Raw genomic sequence first — 24,475 nt, forward strand, 5'->3', positions numbered from 1 at the left:
CTGGGGAGCCGCTGGAAGGGAGGGCAGGAGCAGCCGCAGGAAGCCTCGGCCGGCTGGTTACGACTCGGAGCTGGGGACACACCCCCGGCGCCCTCCAATCCGGGGAACGGGACCCAACGGGAGCCTGCGCCGGCCCCCCCTCCTCCCTTAATCTGGCAGCTTCGACCTCAGCGCTGCCAGCGCCGCCCCCAGGGAGCCTTCCCGGATTGCCACAGGGCTGGCTCCGGAGCTCATGTCCCCACCGCTGGCTGGGGGACCCCCATCCTGGCCCTGATCACGCGGGGCTGAAACACCCAGTTATGTGCCGCTCGGCAGCGCCCGCTCTGCATCCGGGCGACCCTTGAACACGGGGCCCGAGGAAGCTGCCCGCCGGCCCCCCGGCCCCCTCTCTGCGTGGCAGCCGCCTTCCCGGTCCGTCTGCAGGCAGCTCTGGGGGCCCAGCCAGCCTGGAAGAACTTTCTGGTGCAGCCCCCCCGAGAAAATCAGCGTCTCGCGGGCGCTCGGATCCCCTCGTGTGGACAAAGCTGCCCCTCGTCTTCTTGACACGAGAAAGACACACAGGGGGGCGGCCACTGCGAGCGCTCATTGGGTGCCAGGCCTGGTGGGGCTCAGCGCTGTTCCTACAGCCGTGTCCCAGAGTGGCAAACCGAGGCTCAGAAAGGGTGGGTGACCTGCGCAGGGTCGCCCAGCTCATAATGGGCGGAGCTAGGATCCCAAAGCAGTCCCACCCGGCTCCCGAGTCCTGCCGATAGCAGGCCCCACAAATGGGTCTTCATTGCCGAGAGCCCCCGGGCATCCCCGTTTCTTAGACGAAGAGACTGAGGGTCAGAGTGGTGATGCCAACAGCATGCAGGCTGGAGAGGCTTGGCCCGATTTCTGTTTTTCCATTTTCAGATTCTGCAGAGAGGAATCCAGGGCCAGAGCTGGCGACCCACCCATCGTCCCCGCCAGCCCCGCCCAGGCCGGCCCCACGGCATCCTGGGAAGGCCCCACGGGACCAGGAGTCGATTCGAGAGTCAAAATCGCTCCTCTTGCCTGATGGACACTTCGGTCACCCGCCCAGGGCTCTCTGTGGCCTGAAGGTCCCCACCCCACATGGCTCCCTGACAACTCGGGCCACTTCCTGAAGCCGGCAATGCCGGTCATGGTGCCCACTGTCCCCCTGCTAAACAGAGCCCTGGACCAGCTCGCCCCTCCGCCCTGGCCCCCGGCTCCTGCCCCCCACAGTCTGTCCTCACCGAAGCCCCCACCAGAGGGCGCCCGGGAGCCCCTGAGCCAGGCCCGCCTCCTCCGCCGGGAGCCCTCCAAGCTCCCCTCCCTGGGGGAGAAGCCGAGTCCTCCCCATGGCCCCCCATGACCTGCCCCGTCCCCTCCCCGCCCTCCCTCCTCCCTCTCTCTCCCTCCTCCCTCTGCTCCAGCCACATGACCTCCTCACTGCTCCTCCCACATGCCTGCCCCAGGGCCTTTGCATGGGCTGTGCCCTCCGTGTGGGACACTCTTCCCCCAGATACCAATGAGGTGCCCACTCCTCGGCTCCTTTAGGTCTCTGCTGAGATGCCACCTCCTCACTACGACCTTTCCTGATGCCCTTCCCCTCATTAACACGCAGCCCCCAACCCTCCCCTCGCGCCCGCATCTCCCTTCCTGGCGCCCTGGCACACCCACCATCTGACACACCGAGTGTCTCTCCCTCGCTAGATCGTCAGCTCTGTGGGGGGTGGGATCTTTATTCCGTCCCCCAACCTAAACGGGCGCCTGGCACACAGTCGGTGCTTATGAGAAACCCGCTGAGTGAACGGGAGCCAGACCTGCCCGGCCAGGGTCGCAGGACGGAGCCAGGATTCGAACCTGGGCCGGGGAGCCTCCAGACTCTGTGATCTCCGTCCACTCATCACAATGGCACCTCTGCAGCCTCAGTTTCCCCACCCGTAAAGGGGGGCAGGCTCAGCTCCCTCACGCCCATGGCTGGTCATTCGCACCGTGAAGGTGGCAAAGTCAATAAATCCTCAACTGGCACAAGGCTCACCGGCGGCTCTCGCCGGAGACATTTTTGTCTGGGGACGTCTGTGGCTGTCACACTGGGGGGGCTCCTGGCATCGAGTGGGTGGGGACAGAGATGCTGCTCAGCCCCCCACAGCGCCCAGGACGGCCCCCCAGAGAGAGGACCCAGCCGATGTCACAGCGCCGAGGGGGAGAGACTCTGCGTTAAATGAATGAAAGCAAAGCTGAAAATGATCCTCAGGCCCTGTGGCCACGGGGAATGGAACCCAGAGAGACTCGGGCCCTGGGGGGCGGCCGGACAGACCCCGGCCCCGCCATCCCGGACACCGGCCCGGACGCAGTGCGGCCTGACAGTCGGGCACCCGGGCTCCGGGGTCAGGCAGCCTGGGTTCCATCTCATTGTGGCCACCTCCTGGCTGCCATGTAACCACACTGTGCCTCAGTTTCCCCATCTGTACAAGGGGGATGAGGATGATGGCCTCCGTCTCAACAGGCTGTGGCGGTCGATCCGAATGTGTCAGGCATTTGCTCAAAAACAACATGAAAACAAGAAAAAGCAGGAATGGACGAAGCAGGCGTGTGTGCCCCGGGGTTCCTGCCCAGCGGCAATAATAACTCTGCCAGAGTAACGTGGGATTGTGGGCCTACTACGTGCAGGGGCTTCCAAGTGTCCTTGTCACAAGAATGCTGGGACGTGGGTGGTGTGATGAATCACATTCAGTCGAGGTGGAAATAGCACAGAGAGGCTGAATCACTAGCTCGAGGTCACACAGCAGGCTGGTAGCAAAGCTGGGATTCAAATCCAGCCTACACTGCAGATTCAGTTTCTTTTCCTGCTGGTCTGACCCTCTCTGTCCCCGTGGGCTGGACCAAAGCGTCTTTGGGGCCCCTCATTGCGGGGTAGGTCTTGGCACCAGGCCCAGCATGGACTGTCATCCTCTTCACGTTACTGCCAGACACGCAGCCTCACCACCTCCAAACCACACCAATCTCTTTCTTCTCCAGGCCTTTCCACGGGCAGACTCCTACACACCCACAAAACCCCAGCTCCAATGCCCTCTCTTCCAAGAAGCCTCTCCTGGCTCTGGATGCGAAAATTTCATTGCCTGTGTCTGCCCTGTGGGTGCTGGTGTTTCCACCTGCCGCAAGGGGAGGTCTTATTTCAACTAAGTCCCTGCCCATTCTGAGCCTCGGTTTCTCTCTTTGGAAAAGGTCGAAAGTAATGGGAGTGGCATGCTGGGTTTTGCGAGGCTGGAGGAAGACGAGACATCGTCATCATGGTCATTACTGTTACTGCGTTTTCATACCGTCATTATTATTTACGCCGGAATCTCTGAGAACCGAGGGCACAGCAGGGGCTGCGTTCACGGAGCACAGAGGCTCTGCTGGGGCCCCTGGGAGGAGGTGGGGACCCGCGTCCACGCACACACATGTCCCCGCCAACTCAGACCCCCTCACGCCCTGCACCAGGCCCTTACCTTCTGCCGCACAGCTTCCGACCAGCAGGACCACGAGGAGGCCCACGGGGCCAACCACGGCCGCCACGCCGCGGCCCCGGGCAGGCGCCATGCTTGGCAGCGGCCTGCGACCTGTGACCTCCGCCCTGGAGGGGGACGGCCCCCCGGTCCCTCACAGAGAGGCCTCGAGCCGAGCGTCAGACGGGGCAGCGTCTGCAGAGACAACGGGGGGGGGGGGGGGGGAGGGGAGGGCCGTGAGCAGGGAGGGGGGAACCCGGGAGGCCTTCCTGGGGGAGGCGGTGGGGGGGCTCACAGAGGGGTAGAGGGGACCACCCGGGAGGAGGCAGAGAGGGTGACGGGGCGACGACAGGGCAGAAAGCAAGCGCCGAGCCAGCCCCCGTGACAGACCGACCGTGGGCGTCCCCCCAGATTCACAGGTTGGAATCTGCGCCCTAAAGCGAGGGTGTCAGGAGGTGGGGGCGTTGGGGGGCGACCGCATCATGCGGTCGGAGCCCCCACGAGCCAGGAAGGAGCACCAGCTCCAGAAACCGCCCTCAGGGTCCAATTTCTCCCACCACAGGCGTGGCCTCCGCAGGGACGAGGTTCCGGCAGCCCCGCCCGCGGTCCCCAACCGGCCACCAGACAGACCTCCCCCCACACGCCCCGCCCCCTCTAACACCCCCGGGGGCTCCCACAGACCTCGCCCCCTTCCCGACCCCGTCAGCCTCCCTGCCTTTGCTCTGCCAGCAGCACTGTCCCCTCTCCCTCGCGCCAGGTGTCAGCTCCGCCGTCGCTCCCCCCGGACCCTGAAGGTCAAGACGCCCCCCCCCATTCCACAGCCCACGGCCTCGGAGATGACGAAGACCGGACTCGCGGCGCGCACCCGTCTGCAAATTACTCAGGGTCTGTCCCTCCCAGAGAATCTGACTCCTCCAGGGCATGGGGTCTGTCATCGTGGGGACCCCACCCTGGCACGGCCCCCTCCCCACTCTCCACTGTGGCCAGACCTGGGGCAGAGGGCCGGGGGGGCAGGCAGAGGCCCCAGGACGAGGCCTCGTGGCCAGGTCAGCCCTGCACCCATCCCAGGCCGTGCCCCGGGCGGGTCCAGGCTGCGGCCACGGGGATGGGTGGCACGTAATGACGGGGCAGGCCCTGTGATTGCGGCTCCTGAAATACCCAGCTGTGGTGGCCTCGCCCGGCCCTGGGGCGGCCCCAGGGGGAGGCTGGGCTGGAGGTGGCCGGGTCACGGCTCAGGGTGGAGGCCGGGGGTAGGGAGACTCAAGCCGCGCACAATCAGACCACCGGCAGACAGACCAGACACAGAGAAGGATGCTTGCACACAGTCAGGCCACAGACATGCACACAGTCAAACCACAGACAGATGGGGGACCAGACATGGTCATGGACAGTCAGGCAGCAGAGATGAGTCCACATACAGTCCGGCAAATAAAACTCACACATAGTCAGACCACAAACACAGAAGGGCACAAAATCAGACCTCAGACACAGAGTCGGACACAATACACACACAGGGTTGAGGTCAGGCAGGAAATACATGTCCCCGGTGGGGCCGCAGGAAAATAGAAATACGGGGTCAGGGCAGAGAAGGATGACGCATGGGCTGGACACCCTAACACGGGGACCGCGGACCCCGATGTGGGTGCACAGTCAGGCTTTGGAGCCAGGCCCACAGGCGGCAGACCACACGGGCACCAGCCAGACGAAACAGACGTGCGAAGTCAGATTCCCCCTCGTCCACACGTGTGTGCAGAGACGGGCACGCGCACAGCCAGCCGACAGATGTGTACTCCACCTGACCAGCCGGGGACCAGATGGGGAAACTGAGGCTCAGAGCCAGCCTCTCCCCCGGGCACCCATGACGGGCCCTTTAAGAGCAAAAGTGGCCGATGAGGGGAAATAGCCCAGGGCCAGCTGGGGCGAGGGTGACCCCAATGGGCCACATCTGGGGAGGGGGCGCACCCCGACCACTCGAGTCAGCCAGGTAGGCCCTCGGAGGCCCTCTGGGGAAACTGAGGCAGAATAGCAAGGCTCCAACCCATGGCTGCCAGGCTCACCATGGCCCCTCGAGGGGTGGGCTCCCTTCTCCAGCCTCAGTCTCCCCACCTGGGAGACTGGCTGGCAGGGCAGGGGCCACCTGCACAGAGGGCCTGGAGGATGCCGTGGATGGGGGGGCCCCGGCCACAGCTGCCTCCCCTGCGCCCCGTGGGCACCAAGGGCAGCTGCCTTCTAAACAGGGTGGCCCCTAATTACCCTCTGGCTCCCGCAGTGGCCTGGCCGGGCCCACGCCTTCTCGAAGCCTGGGCAGGATGGGGCTGATCCAGCTGCAGGCAGGGCCCGGCCGTGAACTTCCGACATCCCCCCGAACCGGCCACAGGCCACCGCAGCCTGCGAGGGGGAGGGGACAGCGCTGGCGGCCTCCGAGGCCTGGACGACGGGGTGGGAGGGGGAGGGGGGCGGCGGGCAGCCTCGGGGAGGGGAGGGCAGCCACCGCCGGGAAGATAGAAAGTTCTGGGGTCTCTGATGCCCACAGTTATCCCTGGAGCAACTTGCTGTGATGGAGGGGGGACCCCGCAGAGCCATCCCCCTCCCACCGGCTCCCGCTTCCGGGGAGCCTCCGGGGTGTGGGGTCGGGTGTAGGGTCATCTGCAAGGAGCCGGGCGACAAGATAAACAAGCCGGCTCAGCTCTGCCTCAAACCCCATCCTGCAGCCACGTCTCACTCATCCCTTCTCCCCCGATCTGGTCCAGCCCCGGCATCGCCCCCTGGACCAGCGCCGTCGCCTCCTGCCCTCGCCCCCGACGGTCTGTCCTCCCCTGGAAGCCGGAGGGCGCCTGGAGCCCCGAGTCACGGCTGCCCTCCTCCGCCTGCAGCCCTCCAGGCTTCCCCTCTCTCGGGGGGAGAAGCCAAGTCCTCCCCTCGGCCCCCCAGGCCCCGCACGACCTGCGCCATCTCCTCCCTGTCCTCCCTCCTCCCTCTTTTCCAGCCACATAGCCTCCTGGCTGTTCCTCTCACATGCCTACCCCAGGGCCTTTGCACATGCTGTGCCCTCCGCCTATACCTCTCTGCCTCCAGATTTACTGTTAATATGATTCCGTGGCTGAGAAGAAAAGGCCAAACGGGACTGGGAGGGAATGAGGTGTCTGTGCACAAGGAACAGCATGAGGAATAGCAAAGAGCAGTACCGAGAGGTCCTAGGAGAGAGCTGGGGAGAGATTATCTCAGAGAGGCGGGTACGGACCGGACCCCCAGGGCAGCACGGAGCCCCAGGCAGCTCTGGGCAGGGAGGGAGGCTGGCCCAACCTCCCTGCAACCACCTGCCGTCAAGAGCCTGGCCCGCCATCCCCACCCAGGTCCAGAGAGGGAAACTGAGGCAGGTGCGTTGCCGAGGTCCTGGAGGATGCTGTGGCCGTCAGGAAGGGAACAGCCACCCACGGGAGTGGTGAATGAGGCTGGCCGAGGTGGGGTGGGGAGCGGTTTGGGACCTGAAACTCAGCGCCCAGCGAGGGTCCCATCCCAGGCGCTGAGCTGGCCCCCGTGGGAGGCAGGGGACGCCTTCCACAGATGAGGAAACTGAGGCTCCCAGAGGGACCAGGACTCGCCCAGGTCCGTGGGACTCGGGGTCTGGATGGAGCCCACGCTTCATCGTGTGACCGCGTCCTTCCCTGGCCCCTGGGTGACCTCACAAAGGTGGATGACCCTCTCTGGGCGCCGGACGGCCTGCTGGGCAGCCACCGGGGGCTCCCAGGCGTCGCTCGCAGTGGGGCGAGTGGGCGCCCATTCCAGCTGGGTGCCGGGCCGTGGGTCACGGGATCCGGGAGCCGGCTTTGTGTCCCCACGCGAAGCAGGGAGCATAAAGGGCTGATTATGACCCAGGACCGCGTGGCAGACAGGCTGTGTCACCACCAGGCGGGGTCTCCGGGGGCCTGAGGACGCCCCGCCGCCTCCCTTCTCGGCCCAGAGACCTCCCTGCTCCCTGGGGGCCCTTTTCCGGGGCCTCGGGGCCCCTCGAGGACAGGCCTTCGGGCCACCCTGCATCGCTGTGGCCGCAAGTGTCCGGCAGGTCCAAGCCGTACCCTGGAGTCACTCACGGACGGGCTCAAATGGCTCCGGCCGGGCCTTTCTCCCTCTTGGGGCCTCAACGTCCCCCGACCAGGAAACGGGCTCAGGGCAGGGCAGGTTTCCGGAATGGGCCGGGACCGGGGCCGAGGGACCCGCCTTGAAATGACTATCGATTGGTACTGGGTGCCGTCCCCAAGGGTCCCCACAGCCAGGAGCGGACGGGCGAGGCAGACGGGCAGCCAGGCCCAGTCCCAGAGGGACGAGCCGGTCACGCCACCTAAAAGCTACCCGGGCCTCCTTCTGCTCCACAGGAGAGGAAACTGAGGCTCAGGGAGGGGCAGCTGCACACCGAGGGTCACACAGCGTGGAGGGGTTGGAATGGGCTAAGATGCGGGGCCAGGGACCAGCTCTCCGTCGAGCCCGGAGTCCACGCTCCCCGGGGGCCCAGGCTCGCCCCTGCCAGCGTGTCCGTCACGGTGGCCTCACGGCGGAGGCTGACACACCAAGATCTGAGTGTGCCCTGCCCTGCTCACACCCGTGTTCTGGGTCCTCTAGGATGTCACCCTGGGCTTGCCTCTTCCCGCTGTCACCACGGTCCCCAGGAGCTGGTCCGCCTCCTGTCTGGGCCTTTCTGAAGGCGCGACCCCCACCGGGTACCACTGCCCACTCATTCTTCGAGCCTCAGCCACAGGTCTCTGCACCCCAGGCTGAGCCTCCAGCCCCTCTGGACCCCCCACCCAGGGACCCCCTCCTCAGCCCGGCCCTGACCCCCCACTCCGTGGCTGGGAGTGGCTGCTGTCCCCTCCCTCCTCTGCTCTAGAACCTTCCATGGCTCCCAGCAACGTCCAGTGAAATCCGGACTCCTAGCCTCAGCCTCCAGAATGGCCGACCCCGTCACGCTGGGCGCCCAGGGCCCTGTGGCCCGACCGCTGGCTGTACGCACTGCCCTGCGGCCCACAAGGGGGTGTTTGTACCTGCTCTTCCTTCCACCCAGCACACCCTTCCTCATCCTCCACCAAACCTCAGCCTGGCCACTCGCCTCCTCTGGGAAGCCCTCCTGGACGCCCCAGGCTGGCTCGAGGCCCCCTCTGGGCCCCTGCAGCCCCCGATGTGCTTCCCGTCACAGCTCTGCTCCCATCGCAGGCCTGTCGTCCTCCAGGAGGGGAGCCTTCTCCCCACCCCAAGAACAAGGCAAGGCCCCTGCATATATCAGACACCGACTGCATGCCTGGTCCCACTCGGCGCTCTACCCACATCACTCCTGTGGTCACATCCATTTCAGAGGGGGAAACTGAGGCCAGAGGGAGACACCGCAGGCGGGGGAGGCCGACACGGGCACGGCCTCCAGCTGCGACGGAGCCACGCCTGCTCTGCGGGGTCTGCTCCAGACTGAAGGGTTGAAGCTGAGGCTCTGGAAGGGCAGGCTGGACTTGGGGGGGACTGAGGCCCCTCACCCAGGACTCCCAGAAGGAATCCGGGGAAGCAAGACTGGATTCTGGAGGTGACAAGAGGGGGAGCTGAGAGTGGTGGGCAATAAGGGGGACACCGAGGCACGGGGCCTCGGGATGGGGGTGCAAGGTGGGGAGGCAGCGGCCGACACGCATGCCCGACCCCCCAATTAAAGGCCAGACGAGGAGCAGTGTGGATCTGGGGTCCCCAGGCCCGAGGGGCGCAGGAGACAGGGAGACTTTCTGTGACTTGTGGGGGCGGCTAAGAGCAGGGGTCCCAGCCGCGCCCCCTCACCGGCGCCCCACCCCCACGGTCCAGCCACCTCCCCCCGGAGGCTGGACCCCAGCGGAAGGATGCGAAGCCCCCATCAGCGCGCCCGGGGCTGGCAGCGAGGGCTGCCCGGCCTGGCTCCGCCCCCGGGGGATGGGGGAGGAGGGCGGGCTGGGGGCCAGCGGGGGAGGGGACCCCGCGGCGCATAACGGTCTGGAGTTTTCCAAAGTGCGAGCCACCAGCCTGAAGGGGGGAGGGGGGGCGCCAGGCAGCGGCGGGCTCGGGCTGTCTGTCCCCGGAGGGCGGCTGGGCCAGGCCCGGGTACGCGCGCGCGCGGGGGTGGAGGGGATCCGCGGGGGTCCCCCCGCCCGGGAGCCTGCAGGGGACGAGGAGGGGGACAAAGCGCGGCGCAGACGGGGCCTCGGGGTGCAAGGGGGTCCCGGCCGCACTCACCCCGCGGCTCGGAGGTCGGGGCCCGGCCCCGCGCGGCCCGCTGCAGCCCGTCCCTGGTGCGCCCGGAGCGCGCGCAGCAGACTCGGGAGAGGCCGCGGCCCAGCGCGCTCGGCCCGGGGGCGGGGCCAGGGGCGGGGCGGCCGGGGGGCGGGCCGGGGAGGGGGCTCCGCAGCCGGCCGGAAGTGGGGCGGGGGACCCGTGGGGAGCCCCATCTGGGGGTCCTGGAAGCCTCCTTGGGGGGTCTTGTTGCGGGGGGGGTCGGGGAGAGGCCTCCAAGGGGCGCACGGGCCCCCCCCAAAGTAAGGGGGCGCGCCGAGGGGGGACAGCCCAAGGCCCCCCTGCCCTCCGGAGCCTGATCCCAGAGGGGGGGCCCCCACGCTGCTCCCCCCTCCCTGGCCGCCGCTGACCATGGCCATGGCAACGGATGAAGGGGCTGGACGCCGGACACAGCGCAGGGGGCTCCCCAACACACCCAAATCCGGGAGGTCGTGGAAGGGGCAGCAGGAGCCCCTCCCAGCCCGGGTTGGCTGGCAGAGGCTGCACCCCCCGCACACACGGCGGGAGGAGGGGCGCGGGCACAGAGCCTGCCCGCCCCCGGGAAGTCCGGTTGGGGTCTTGGGGGGGATGCACGGGGGGTGGGGTGGGCGGGGACCGGTGGCAAAGGCCCCCCCAAGCCGGGCCACCACCCTGAGGAGGGGACAGAGGGCGGAGGACCAGATTGGAAACAGATGGGGCCACCGTGCCAGGCCCCAGACACCCGATCCGGAGTGGGGGGAGGAGGGAGGAGCGAGGGGGGCGCCCCGCCCGGCAGCCAATCGCCGCCTGCGCTGCCGCCAGAGCGGGTTTGAAAACTCCACGGGAGACGCTGGGGGCCCAGCGCGTCCCCAGAGTCCAGCGAGGCCCCGAGGGCCCCCCATGCACCCGCCTCCCGGGCGAAAAGGCGTGACCCCCACAGCCGGCACGCGCGGAGCTCTCCCTGTACAGCGAACCCTCCATTCCAAAGCGGGTCGGCGCAGGGAGAGAGAGGAATTTCGTGCCCAACGGCGGGAAGAGCTGGGATTCGAACCCAGGGCTGGATCAGAGGCTGAGCCTTCCCCCCCACAAGGCTGCGCGAGGCCTGGAGCCCCGAAAAGGACACATCTCTCCAAATTTAACCCCCCACCCCGGGCAGTGCTGGAGACACACGGACAGACTGCCCCCACCCCGGGGACCTAAAGGACATGGGTTCTGATGGGTGGCGCACCGGCAGCTTCGAGAACACAGAGGAGCCCCTGATAGAGTTCAGGGACGATTCACTCCCCATGGCGGCCCATCCGTGGCTGCCATGGTGGGTCTGCTCCCCACTTCTAACTCTGCACCAAACGCACCCCTGCTGGGTGATCTGTGCCTCTCTGGTCCTGTGCCTCAGTTTCCCCCTCTGCAAAACAAAGGGTATAATGCCACCTCCCCGGCACAGGGAGGCCTGGGCTGGGGTCCTCCACACACGGGGCGCACGATGCTCTGAAGGTCTGGACGCAGAGCCGGCCCCCTCTCCACCTCCCCTCCCCCACACAGCCCTGAGCCTGGCAGGTGCACAGTAGGTGCTTCATGCAGATGGGACCCCTGGCACCCCAGCACCACATGGGGTGCACAGAAGGCGCTCGGTGCCAGTGCAGGTGTGGAACCGAGAGGGGTCGCCTCCCCCGCACGCAGGGCGCACAGTGGGCACTCAGAGAACGCCCCCAGGAGCGTAATAGGTGCTGCGCTGGCATCTGCAGGCTGATGCCCAGGCACGGGGCTCAGGCACCCTGGTTGAAATCCAGGCACAGCCCATGGGGCCTCAAGCAAGAACCCGCACCTCACGGGCCTCAGTTTCCCCATATGTCACAGAAATCGGGCACGCAGCAGGCACGCAATGAATCTGCATTGTGGGGACACCCAGGGCTGTGTGACCGGGTGCAGAAACACTTGTCTCTGGGTTGCCTAAGACCCTGGGGATGGTGGCCGAGGGCCTGCCACCCCCTCCTCGGCCGGCCCTGCCCTGTCTGTGCCTCGCACCCAGGTCTCCCTGGAGATGACCTCTGGTCACCGCGGGTGTTAACTGCCTGGTCGCCGGCTGCGCCTCCCGCCACTCAGTCAGCGACCTCGGCGGGCAGGGCTGGGATCCGAGCTCATGCCCCCTGCTGGGTCCCCAGCACCCGGCACGGGGCGTGCATGGCGCACAGTAGGCTCTTGGCAAACGCTTACCTAACAGCCAGGACTGCCCCACCCGGAACAGCCCCCGCTGACCTCACTCTCCCCTGGAAGCCACACTGGGTGGCGCCCTCGTCACAAAGCAGGCCCTTGGTGTAAACGAACGTTTCTTTGCACCTACTGTGCGCCAGACCCTATTTGAGGCGCTGAAGACAGCAGTGACTAAGACTGGCAACGATCCCTGCCCTTACAGAGCTGTCGCTCCAGTGCAGGTGACAAAGAGGAAAAAGAAATAAGATATACCTGGGGCCATGGGTGGTACCGGCCATGAAGACGAACAAAGCCAGGGGGTGGGGGTGGGGCAGACGATGGGTCACGGGGTGGACGCAGTATTACACAGGGGGGTCGGGAGGGAGGAGGTGACGTTGAGCTAAGACCCCAAAGAGGGGAGGCAATGGGAAAGCGCTGTGGATGTTCGGAAAGAGACATCCAGGCAGAGGCACAGCGCGTGCAAAGGCCCTGGGGCAGGCCTGGGCCTGGCATGTTGGAGGAACAGCGAGGAGGCCCATGTGGCTGGAGCAGAGGGAGGAGGGAGGGCAGGGAGGGGACAGAGCGGGTCGGGTGGATCCTGTGGGGCCGCAGGGAGGACTCAGCTTCTCCCAGGAGGGAGGGGAGCCTGGAGGGCTGCGGGTGGAGGAGGCAGGACCGACTCAGGGCTCCCGGGTGCCCTCTGGCCACAGCACAAGGGACAGATCCTGGGGACCAAGTGCAAGAGCCGGGAAGCCGGGGGTGGGAGGGGACTGCGCTGGCTCAGGCCACCCGAGGGGACTCTCTCCAGGACGGGCATGTGGTGCGACTTAAAGAGGGGACCCAAGGACACCTCCAGGCCGGAGCTGCCACCTCCAGGAAGCCCTCCGTGACTGGCCCGCCCACCCAGTGCCCTGGGGGGCTGACCCCAGGGACCCCCGAACGTCCCCTCCACACGTCCTCTGTCTCCACCCAGGAGGCAGCTGCCCCGGGGCAGGGGGGCGGGGTGCGCGTGGGGCCGGCTCGCGTCACCTCCCGCAGCTGGGACATTTGGGGTAATTTTTTTCAAAATAACTTTTGTTCTAATTATAAAATAGGCGCGTGCGGCTGCAAATGAGGGAAAATGAGCACAAAAAAAGAAATGAAAACAGCCCATTCCTGCCCCTCACGGAGAGACACCTGCTGCGGCCGGGGGTCATTGTCATTCATTCTCTCCACCAACAACTATTGAGCACCAGCTGTGTGCGGGCCGCTGGAGACTCAGCTTTGGGCACGACAGAGCCGGCGCCCTTGCCCTCCTGGGGCTCAGGGACAAGGTGACACCCAGAGAAACAAATACCGTCAGGAACAGGACGCCTGGCAGAGCCGAGGGAGGCCGAAAATAAAATTCCAAAAAATAAAATAAAATAAGTAAAATAAAATAAAATGAGATGTTCTGTGAGGCTCTAGAAGCCTGGAAGGGGCTGGGGGGTACCCCTCAGAGGACCGTGACGAATTAAGCAAGTCACACGTCAAACACTTATGGGAACAGAGTCTCAGGCAGGAGGAACAGCACGTGCAAAGGTCCTGAGGTCGACTGGGTCCTTCGCGTCTCTCTTCTCCCGGCACAAATGGGTGCTTTTTGTTTTTAAGTGGGGTGGCCCTTACGAGGCCGTTTGCCAGTGTCCGGCCCACGGGGCTGACTCGGCGCCCACCGGATGTCCGTGTAAATGACACCGAGAGGGAAAACCCACTGAAGCTGTGGCCTGTCTGTCATTCAAGCCAAGGGCGACTCCATTGGAATATTCTGGAGCTTTTGAAACATCCTATGTGGATGCAGGTGAAATGGGACCCCAGGCGCACCGGGCGGGACCCCCACTCCCACCCCTGCCCCAATTTGTCCCTCTTTCCTCACATTTGGGGCCAAAAATCTCTGAAAGTTTCATTTAGGGGCCCCCACCGAACTTCACACCCTCGGCTTCCAGAAAGAGATGGAAACTGGTTGGGCAGCTTCCTCCCCCTCCAGGCTCTGGGGCCCCCGTGCCCAAGTTGCCCGACGGGCCCCTCCCCACCGAGTGCGGCATTCGTGGCCCAGGGCAGCGAGGAGCGTGTGCCGACCGGCCAGGAGCCCGCCTCGCCCACACTCACGTCACGATCCTGGCGCCACATCTGCCTGCCAGCCATACCACAGCGGGCATGCCGCCCACGACGGGCACACCCTGGCTCCTTGGCAGCCTTTCTCACCTGCCCGCTCCCCCGGGCCCAGCCGCCGTCCCCTCCTTCTGGACAAATCCGGGACACCTTCAGGTGCGGCTGGATCCAGCAACCCTGCTCTTGCCACGTCCTCCCTTCCTCAGCTGATGGAGGCCCCGCCTCTTCTCCCCCACTCACCCCTCAGGCTGCTGGTCTGAAAATACCCTCCAATTTCCCTCCCGAATTTCTCATGAATCTGCCCATCTTTCTCCATGCGCCCTTCCCACCCTGTCTAGCTCCCGTCATCGCCCACCTGGACCAGCACAGTCACCCCTGCTCTGGTCACCTGCCTCCCGCCTTCACTCCCCATAGTCCGTCCTCCCCTCAAAGCCAGAGGGCTCCTGGGAGCCCCTGAGTCGGTTCCTCCCTCCTCTGCCCACAGCCCTCCAGGCTCCCCTCCCTCAAGGGAGAAGCCGAGTCCTCCCCACAGCCCCGCAGGCCCCGCACGACCTGCCCCGTCCCCTCCCTGCCCTCTTTCCTCCCTCTCTCCCCCTCCTCCCTCTGCTCCAGCCACACGGCCTCCTCGCAGCTCCTCCCACACACCAGGCACCATCCTGCCCCAGGGCCTTTGCACAGGCTGTGTCCTTTGCCTGAAACACCTTCTCCCTCATTTCCATGGCCGTTTCCTTCTTACCAGTCAGGTCCCTCTCAAACGTCACCTCCTCAGAGCCACCCTGGCTGAGCGCTCCGGCTCGGGTCCCCCCCGCCGTCACCCTCTGTCACACATCCCTCTGTTACACTGGCACCTGCTGTCACGGGATAGTCTCTTATCCGTCTCTTTACATGGAGACCGTCCAGCTCTGCGCTGTGCAAGAACGGACCCGCAGCCACCCGCCACTCAACGAAAATGAAATACAGTCAAACCTAATTCAAACTCCAGCTCCTCCGTCATCCCACCGGTCGTGTTTCTGGCTCGTGCCACGTGACAGGGAGACCCTGCCGGGGCCCGGGGCCCGGCGCACAGTAGGTGTTCCATAAATGCTTTCTAAAGGAATGGACGAGCGGCTAAGGGGCCTCACGAAGGGGCAGGTGTGCAGCCCAGGGCGGAGGTCGGCGGCGCCCCCTGCAGCCCCCAGTCCACACAGCCGGCCGCCGACCCCGGGTCCACCCGGCTTACAACCCAGGCCCCTGTGGGGGCTGCTGCTCGGGATGCACCCTCTCTCCAGGTCCCCAAAACCCCTCCCCTCCTCGCTCACGCCTCCTGCCCGACCCCCAAGACCCCCCCGTTAGCCCAGCGGCTCGCGCTTTTCCCTTAAACTCGTCTCCTTTACGAAGTAACTGTCTCCTCGCGGCTCTAACTGGCGAGGCTTGAAAGTCACCAGAAAAGTGGTTACAATGAAACTCTGCATCGAGCCTCCTGGGTCCCCAGATACCGTTGCAGCTGCACGGGATTTGGTTATAAAGAGACAGGCAGGGGTTGGCGTTAAAGAGAACTCAGCACGCGCTCTCTCTCTCTTTTTTTTTTTTTTTTTTTTGGTGAGGAAGATTGGCCCTGAGCGAACATCTGTTGTCAGTCTCCCTCTCGTTCTCTTTTTCTCCCCAAAGCCCAGCACACAGTTGTATATTCTAGTTGTGGGACCTTCTGGTTCTTCTGTGTGGACGCTGCCTCAGCGTGGCTTGATGAGCGGGGGGTAGGTCCATGCCCAGGATCTGAACCCATGAACCCTGGGCCGCCAAAGCAGAGCGCACGAACTTAACCGCTATGCCACCAGGCTGGCCAATTTAGAATGGCCGACAGGAGGTTCTCTTCCCAGCTCTGTCCCCACAGAGCTATGCAGCCCTGAGAATGTCCTTGCCACCATCTGGGCCTCAGTTTCCCCACCTGCATACAGTGGAGGATTGGTTATTTGGTGCCCAGGGCTGACTTTTGTGGGTTCGAGGCCTTTGAAGAGCAGGGAAACTGAGGCACAGGCCAGAGAGGTCCTCGAGGCAGGGTTTGGGGGAGCCCCTGACTGACTTCCCTCATGAGGGAGGGAGCCGGTCTTGGTCACTGCTGAAACTGCAGCATCGGCCTTGCGTCAGGCGCTCTCCTGGGTTCTGGGGACACAGCAGGGACCAAGGCAGACACGTCCCAGGGCTTCCCTTCTAGGGAGGGTGACAGACAAAGGCAGCCTGCAAAGATGGGGGTGAGGAGTGCGTTCTGGGCAGAGCGCACAGCACGTGCAAAGGCCCTGAGGTCTCACGAACACATTACGTTATAGGGAAAGAGAGGGGGCCGGTGTGGCTGGGAGCTGGGATTATAGGGGTATGTGGGGGGTGGGTGTCATTTGAGGAACAAGCATATTTGAGGCATGAACGACCATCACATCCTTGAACAATTCTCCTTTCACACACACCCTGCATTTATAGAGCGCCTACTGTATACCAGGCTCCAAGCTGAGCCCTGGGGACACGGGATGACCCAGGCAGACCCAGCCCAGCCTCAGAGAGTTCAGTGGCCTGTGGGGGAGGCAGACAGGGGCTCCGCATCACAGATCAGAGCCAAGATGCGGGAAGCCTCCGGCACACAGTAGGTACTCCACGAGCACCCTGGCTATTACCCTTGGCTCCTCCCACGGGCCAGGCATCCACAAAGCAGCTCACTGAATCCCCTCAAAGACGGGCGTTATTATCACTCCCGACACACACTTTTCAGTTGGGGAAACTGAGGCACAGAGGTTGGGCCCAAATTCTCACCACTCGTGAGTGGCAGAGCTGGGACTTGAACCCAAGCTGGTTCTCGACTCCCCCCCGCACCACGAATCCGGGCCTCAGTTTCCCCTCCCCAGCCCTCGCCCGCCTGCCTCACCCGGAGGTCCCCGGGTCCCGGAATTCAGAGCATCTCAAACCCAGCCGGCGTGTGACTCGCCCGTCTGTGCACGGCCAGGGGCCACCGGCTCCCAAAAGTATTAACTATTCGAATTATTAATTAATCCCCAGCAGCCGCCCTCCGCTTGCTCCCTGGGAGCCGTGATGCAGGGGACGCGGGCGGGGACGGTGACGATGACGGTGACGGCGGCCTGGGCTCAGCCCCGTCCTGGGAGGCCCTCGCCCTCTCTGTTCCTCCACCAGGAATGCTGTTCCCTCTGAACCCCCCAGCTCCCTCCTTTCCCCCTTTTTGTCCCATCATTGCCTTTTCCGTGATGTTTTCCGATTCCCGGGTGAAACTCCGCCTCCGGCTCCGGGCACTCGGTCCTCTTCTCCGAATTCCCCCCCCAGAGCGACGTCACCCAGCTCTGACCTCTGACGCCCGCAGCGGGCCGAGCGCTCGTGGACGGGAGGACGGGAGCGTCCCTCGGATCCGCCGTTAGAAGCGAGCTCGGCGGCGCCAACCTGTGCACCGTCTTTCCCGGGTGGTGACGGGCCACACGCGACACCAGAACCCAGAGAGATCTTTTGAAGGGAAACCGTGTCAGCCCATTTGTATCCTTTCCCCAAGTTGCATCTTTTTCTCGCGACATTGTATCCAGAGCACCCGCGGCCCAGACTCTGTCCGCCACCCGCAGAAGCGTCCACGCCGAGGCCGCTCGGGTTTATCACAATCCCCCGGCGATGGGCACCCAGGTTGGCTCCGTTTTTTGCCTCAATCTTTTCCTCTCTTGCTCGATGCTGAGGAGTCGGGGGGGGGGGGGGAGGCGGCGTCTGCACGGCCCCTTCCAGCCTCCGACACCGACTTTAGGAGTTTATCCCACAAAATGCCATGTGTAGAAGGTCCTCAGAGCAGAACAACCTAAGTGCCCATCACTGGGGGATCGGTTACCTATTTAACGGCGCAAAGAACCAAACAACGCACAAAAGATCAGCGTGTCTGAGTGTCGTGGAATTAGCATTGCAGCTCTGAAAGGAACGTGCACAAGCCGATGTACAATCATGAAATTACTTTTCAGATACTTTTTTTTTCTTGAGGAAGATTGGCCCTGAGCTCACATCCGTGCCCATCTTCCTCTACTTTACATGTGGGACGCCTACCACAGCATGGCGTGCCAAGCGGTGCCATGTCCGCACCCAGGATCCGAACCGGCAGAACCCGGGCCGCCAAAGCAGAACGTGGGAACTTAACCCCTGCGCCACCAGGCTGGCCCCCAGATACTATATTTTTAAGCCGGAAAAAAAACACACCAAAGTACAGAACAGCATTTAAAAGATGCGATCTCCAGATTAACCACACGGTGCGAAGCAGCAGCCACAAGCCCCGCAGGGCTGTTTACACTTAAACGGCAAAAAATTAAAAATTCGAGTCCTCGGACGCACCGGCCACCGTCCAAACGCCCCACGGCTCGCGTGGCTCGTGGCCACTTTACTAGAAAGCCGGGTAGAGAATATTTCTGTCACCGCCCAAAAGGCGCCAATACCGGGCAGGGGCCAACGCCAACCCGGGGGCCAAATCCGGCCCCCCGGCTGTTTGTGTGAATAAAGCTTTATCGGCACACGGCCACGGCCGCTCAATCGCGTGTCGTGTCCGGCTGCTTTCACGTTGCGACGGCAGAGTCAAGTCGTGTGGACGGAGACGGTGCAGCCGCAGGGCTGACAAGATCTACTCTCCAGCCTTCTGCTAAATCTAAACAAACGCCTGTCCGTGTGTCCGCTGCATCCCCAGCACCCACGTGGGGCCAAGCAAACAGCTGGAGCCCCATCAGTGCGTGTTGTGTGGATGAATGAAGGACTCGGGGAACTGGGCGCGGGGCTGGGGCCGCGTGACAAGCTCTGGGATGGCTGGGGACGGCGGTGGGCATCGAATGCCAAGCCAAGTTTCTCCCAGATGGCCACCCCTTGGGCAGCAGCTTGTGGACACCCCTCCTGGGGACCGGGCAGGGTGGGTGGGGGTCCCCGGGTGGGTGGGGGTCCCCCGGCCGCGTGGGTTGGGGAAAACCTGGGGCTCCAGACGGGCGGAGCGATGACATATTCATCAGAATCTTAAACAAAAGCCTCGCAGCCGCCCGTCAGGCAGCCCCCGGCTTTATGGTGATCGGGACGAATTACCCACAATGCCCGGCCAAGCACAAGCGGGTCTTGGCCGGGATCCTAAACTAATTTTTACTCGTTCGCATGTGTATATAATTTCCCTCCCTCTCGCCTGTGTGGGAACCTGGGGGCGGGGCGGGGGCAGAGGGCGCTCTGGGCGTAAGGCGGGGGGTCCCCACCAAGCCCCCCTGCCCGCACGCCCGCCCGGCCCGGGCTCTGAGCCCAGAGCGCCTGGAGGCGGAGGTGGGTGCTGAGTGGGAGCCAAGGGGCGGCCTGGAAACCGTGGGAGCCCAGGGGGGCCTGGAAACCACCAAGAGCTGGGGCTGCAGCCCCGCAGAGAAGGGGGAGGCGCAGGGTGGGCCACGTGCTGTGTGGCCTTAACCTCTCTGGTTTCTGGTGTGTAAACCAGGCCCCTTCCGTACCCCAAACTGGAGGCTTCTGGGAGAATCGTGGAATTTCTGCCCCAAGAGCCCCAGGGGGGGCCGCCGAAGGCTTTGTCCCTAGGAATCCATCCCGCTGCCTTCAGTCGGTTTCTCCACCGTGCAGATGGGGAAACTGAGGCTGAGAAGCAGACATGCCCAGGGCCAACGGCTCGTTCAGAGCAGGAACACCAGCCCCAGGTCACATCCTCAGGCTCGCTTAGGAGCCACCGCCTCCAGGAGGCCCGCCGGGGCACCTCCAGGGACAACTGGCCCTTGGGCCTCCTGGGAATCAGGGGGGGTTCCCGCGCCCACCCCTCCCATCCTTCTAGGAGCCACCCTGGATTCCTCTCAACCACATCCTGCGCCCCCCGCGGGGCCAGGCCACTCACCTCTCTCCCGGTCACCCCCACCCTGGTCCCCTCCCTGCCCTCCCCCTTCCCTCTCTCCCCCTCCTCCCTCTGCTCCAGCCACACGCCAGGCACCATCCTGCCCCAGGGCCTTTGCACGGGCTGTTCCCCCAGCCAGGAACTTCCCCCCGAGATCTCCACACAGCCCATTCCCTCACCGCCTGCTGGTCTTTACTGAAATGTCACCTCCTCAGAGACGCCTGCCCTGATTTCATGGCTAAAACAGCCCCTCCTTCTCACCTACCCCTCTCTGAGCCTTCATTTTCCTTAAAGGCATGGCATTCAGTAGGCACTTAATAAATACTCAATCTACTTATTTGTGTAGTGGGCTCCCTGTTCCCCTCCACAAGGGCGGGGCTCTTTCCTCTGTCTTCTTCACCACTCTGTTCCCAGCACCCAGATCAGGGCCCAGTACACAGCAGGTACTCAATAAAAGTCAGTGATGACTCTCCAGACCCCCAGCAGGGTCTTGGGCCCAGAAAAGGCTCTATGGTTGTTTTCGCAACACTAGGCAGCTTTTCCTGGAGTCGGAAAGAAGATTTTAGATCTGAAACCACCCCCTGGGGTGGGGTGTTGGGATAGGGGGGGGCTCCTGTAACTGGCCGGGTGGGAGCAGCCGAGGAAAAGAAAAAATTCCGGCCCCACAAAGCTGTTCAGGGGAAGCCTGAGTTCACTCGCTCGCTCGCAGGCAGCGGGAGCAGAGACCGGAAACACTCTCTGTTGGGTGACGGGGCGAGACCCAGCGAATGCTAAAACGTGCATTCTGCATGGAACCTCACGCTCACGCTCGGAGCTTGTGTGTGATTGAGCATTGTGCCATCTCGTGGGGGAGCAAAGGGCAGAGATGACGGGCACAACCATCAGGACAGGGCTGGGCACACCGATGGCATAGTATGCAGCCCAGAAAAAGGAGGCGACAGCTCAGTACGTACGAGTCCATTAGCAAAACAGTGTGACGCGAAACAGCAGGTGTAAAATGTGGGGAGAAGAGGACAACAGACCTATATGTGCTGATGCTAAAAGGATTGTAGCGATAACAACGGTAATTGCTCCTATTTTAGGTCCACCTACTGTGCGCTAGGCACGGTTCAAAGCACTTTACGCTTCGGATCGCACCTAGTTCTCTCCATTTTACAGATGAGAAAATGGGGTCTCAGAGAGGTCAGGCCACTCGCTCAGGGTCACACAGCACAGAGGGGGCAGAGGGGGAGATGTGGGGACAAAGCCCAGCAGTACTCAACCTCAATGCCTGGTACACAGCAGGTGCCCAATAAACGCCACAGGGAGGCCCCAAGGGCGGAGGGAGCAGAGGCAGGGCGGTGCCCGGGTGGAGACGGCAGGAGCTATCGAGCAGTCGGACAACACTCGTGGGGGAGAGGTGGCGAGGGTTCGAGCAGCCCATGCGACGGAGACGGGCAGGCCTGGCCGTGGGGACCTCCCCGCGACGTGTTCATCAAGAACGAGGGGAACGTCCCGACCGTCCGGGGTCGGGGGCCGGAGGAGGCCCCCAAGGTCTACGGGGCTCCTGGCAAACCTGCTCTCCTTGTCTGCCTCAGTTGGACCAACCCACCATTCCACCTGTGTTTAGAGACTGTACAGTGTGGGGTCCAAGACCCCGGGTCTGATGTGAGTTTGGTCCCAGGCTCCGCTCTTTGCTTACTGTGTGACCTTAAGCAAGTCATGTCCCACCTACAAACCTCAGTTTCCCCATCTGCAAGATGGAGTCATCGCCCCCTGGCCTGGGACAACTTTCTGAAAACACAGATTTTAGATTCAGAGCAACTCGGGTCTGAATCGTGGCTTAACCTCCTCCTGGCTGTGCCACCTCAGGGTCTGCTTTTTTCCATCTGTTAAATGCTCCTTGTTTGAGCCCCTGGATCAAGCCGTGCCTGAAGCTGGTCTATTCTAACACCCGCCTTCCTAGTTACACGAGCCAAGCAAGGCATCCGCATTTTTTTTTTTTTTACTAAAGTCAGTTGGCTTTGGGTTTCTCCGCCTTTTGAGCTGCAGGCCCACTGTGCGCCAGAGGACGGAGCCTCATTAGGAGCCGGGCAGGGAGCTGAGGGTACGAAACGACAACTTGTCGAAGGAATTGGGACAGACCCAAACCTCTGGGTGTCAGGGGTTTCCAAACACGGTCGCAGGAAAGCAACACCCACGTGGCATCACCCAGATCTGGGACTGAGGGCAGCGCCCAGCGCAAGACACCTGATTAGACAACACTTCACCTCGAGGCCTCACGGCGACCTTGTGCGGGAGGTCTGGCCACGGTGTTCCCTACGCCCAGAACACCCTTCCCTCCCCTCTCTGGCCAGTTAACTCTGACTCGGCCTCCACAGCTTAGACCAGCGGCCACCTCCTCCAGGAGGCCCTCCCTGACTTCCCCTCCCATCGCGCCCTCCCCGAGCCTCTCGTCCTCCCTCCTTCTTCCTCGTCCCGGGTTCAAAGTCGGGCAATTTCCACATTTCGCTGAGTTTAAGATGCGACGTTATCTGACACATTGAGAAGAGAGAAAAAATGCTTCCCATTAAGCCGGACGGGACTTTTTTATCCCCAAGAAGGAAGGGTTAGTTGACAGACTTCTCGGGACACAGATTTTGGTCACTTTTCTCTCCTGAACGGGGTCCGAACGGGGAACGCGGAAGTGAAGGATGTGGTTCAAAGTTCCCCAAAACTCCTCTGTGTTCTGATGCCAGTTCCTCCGAATTGCTTTGCACCCCAGACTTGTTGATCTGGGGGCTTTGAACACGGTTTGGGGGTTTTGCACACGGCACTGGCCCCGGGGCTGGCAGGCCTCGAGTCTCCCACGGGCGGCTGCCCCGGGATTTCCCTCCGAGCCGCCGACACCCACTCACAGGGGATCCACAGAAGGTGCCAACGGCTGAGGCTCCCACCCACCCTCGTGTGGCCCGAACACTGTGGTTTGTCGACCGACACTTTGGGAGCCCAGCAATCAAGGCAGGAGTAACCGCTCTGTCTAAAGCTGCCTGGCGCACGGCAGGCGCTCAAAAAACTATTACTGGGATGAACGAACAAACAGCCGAGTTCAATTTTACAGGAAATGAGAGTTCAGAGAGGTTGGGCGACGGCCACAAAGTCACACAGCTTAGCAAGAGGCGAGGGCAGAATTGGAATCCAGCTCAACGGAACCCCCAGCCTCCCACTGGTCCAGGAGGCTGACGGCACAAATGGGGCCGGGCAGGGACCCCGGCCAACACCCCGACTAAGAGAATCCAAACTCACATGAGCCTTTAAATGCATGTGGTCATTCTGCAAACTGAGAAGAAGCGATGGCCGTTAGGGGCTCGGGGCGCAGGCCATACCCCGGTCAGGCCCAGCCAGCTGTCCCGCCACCATGCAATAGCCTGCTGTGTGACGCTGGGCAGATGACTTGACTTCTCTGAGCCTCAGTTTCCCCTCATCCGTAAAGTGGGCCTAGGAGCCCCTTCTCCCTCAGAGCTGCTGCAAAAATTAAACCCACAAAAGTGTACAGAAAGTCCGTCCTCAAACTCTGGCCCAGCATTGCCCCCTGGACCAGTGCTGTCCCCTCCGCCCTGGCTCCTGGCTCCCCATCTCACCCCCAGTCTGTCCTCCCCGCAGCCCCCACCAGAGGGTGCCTGGGAGCCCCTGAGTCAGTCCTGCCTCCTCCGCCCGCAGCCCTCCAGGCTCCCCTCCCTGGGGGGAGAAGCTGAGTCCTCCCCGCAGCCCCCCAGGCCCTGCACGACCTGCCCCGTCCCCTCCCTGCCCTCCCTCCTCCCTCTCTCCCCCTCCTCCCTCTGCTCCAGCCACACGGCCTCCTCCTGTTCCTCCCACACGCCTGCCCCAGGGCCTTTGCACGGGCTGTGCCCTCCGCCTGGAACATTCTACCCCCCCATATGCCTCCATCGGAGCTTTAGTCACTGTCCCCTCTTCACTGGAGCCGTCCCTACGACCCCGTGTAAAATGACCACCTCGTCCCTCCCCCCCAGCTCCCTTTGCTCCCGTGTCGCTGTCTCTCCTCGCTCCACGTGACACGTGTCTCCCCATCAGAATGTGACCCCAGGAGGCAGGCGCTTCCCCCCCCGACCCCCACCTGGCACACAGTAGGTGTCCAGAAACCCACCAGCTGACCGGAGGCACAGACTCGGGGGAAGTGTGTGTGCCCCCCACCCGGCCCTTCCTGTCCCCGTTCCTGACGCCCCCGACTCTGCCCTCTGCCCCTTCCTGAGCCTCCAGCCCCGGCCGAGCCGACACCTGCTGAGCCACCGCAGGAAGTGGGGGCGGCCACCGCGGGGCCTGCGGCCTGGGCCGGGCGTGTCCGTCCGGCGGCTTAATCCCAGCCGCGGGGGAGGCTGAGCCGCGACCTCGACCTCAAGCCAAACAAACAGATCGACTCCAGCAGCGTCCAGCTCGCCGGCCCGGGAAAAGGGAGATAAATAACAAGTGAATCAACGTCGTATTATTTACGGGCACCTGTCGCCCTCACTCCAAGCCCAGCACCGGTCTAAGGGCGTCCCCAGGGAGGGTGGGGTCCTCGTTAGCCTGTTTTACAGATGGGGAAACTGAGGCTGGGACAGGTGAGTCA

At 63.5% G+C, this 24,475-nt stretch overlaps 1 protein-coding gene across 1 annotated transcript in view; it reads right to left on the bottom strand.

Moving 5' to 3' along the window:
• Nucleotides 1–24,475, bottom strand: part of PTPRS (protein tyrosine phosphatase receptor type S) — a 92,604-nt gene that overhangs the window by 56,112 nt on the left and 12,017 nt on the right. Inside the window, exon 2 of the mRNA XM_070491775.1 lies at nucleotides 3,480–3,671. Coding sequence (XP_070347876.1) covers nucleotides 3,480–3,570 — 91 coding nt within the window. The 5' untranslated portion in view covers nucleotides 3,571–3,671. The remainder of the gene's footprint in view (nucleotides 1–3,479; nucleotides 3,672–24,475) is intronic.

The sequence above is a fragment of the Equus asinus genome, chromosome 20 (assembly GCF_041296235.1).
Source record: "Equus asinus isolate D_3611 breed Donkey chromosome 20, EquAss-T2T_v2, whole genome shotgun sequence".
NCBI classification, from domain to species: domain Eukaryota; kingdom Metazoa; phylum Chordata; class Mammalia; order Perissodactyla; family Equidae; genus Equus; species Equus asinus.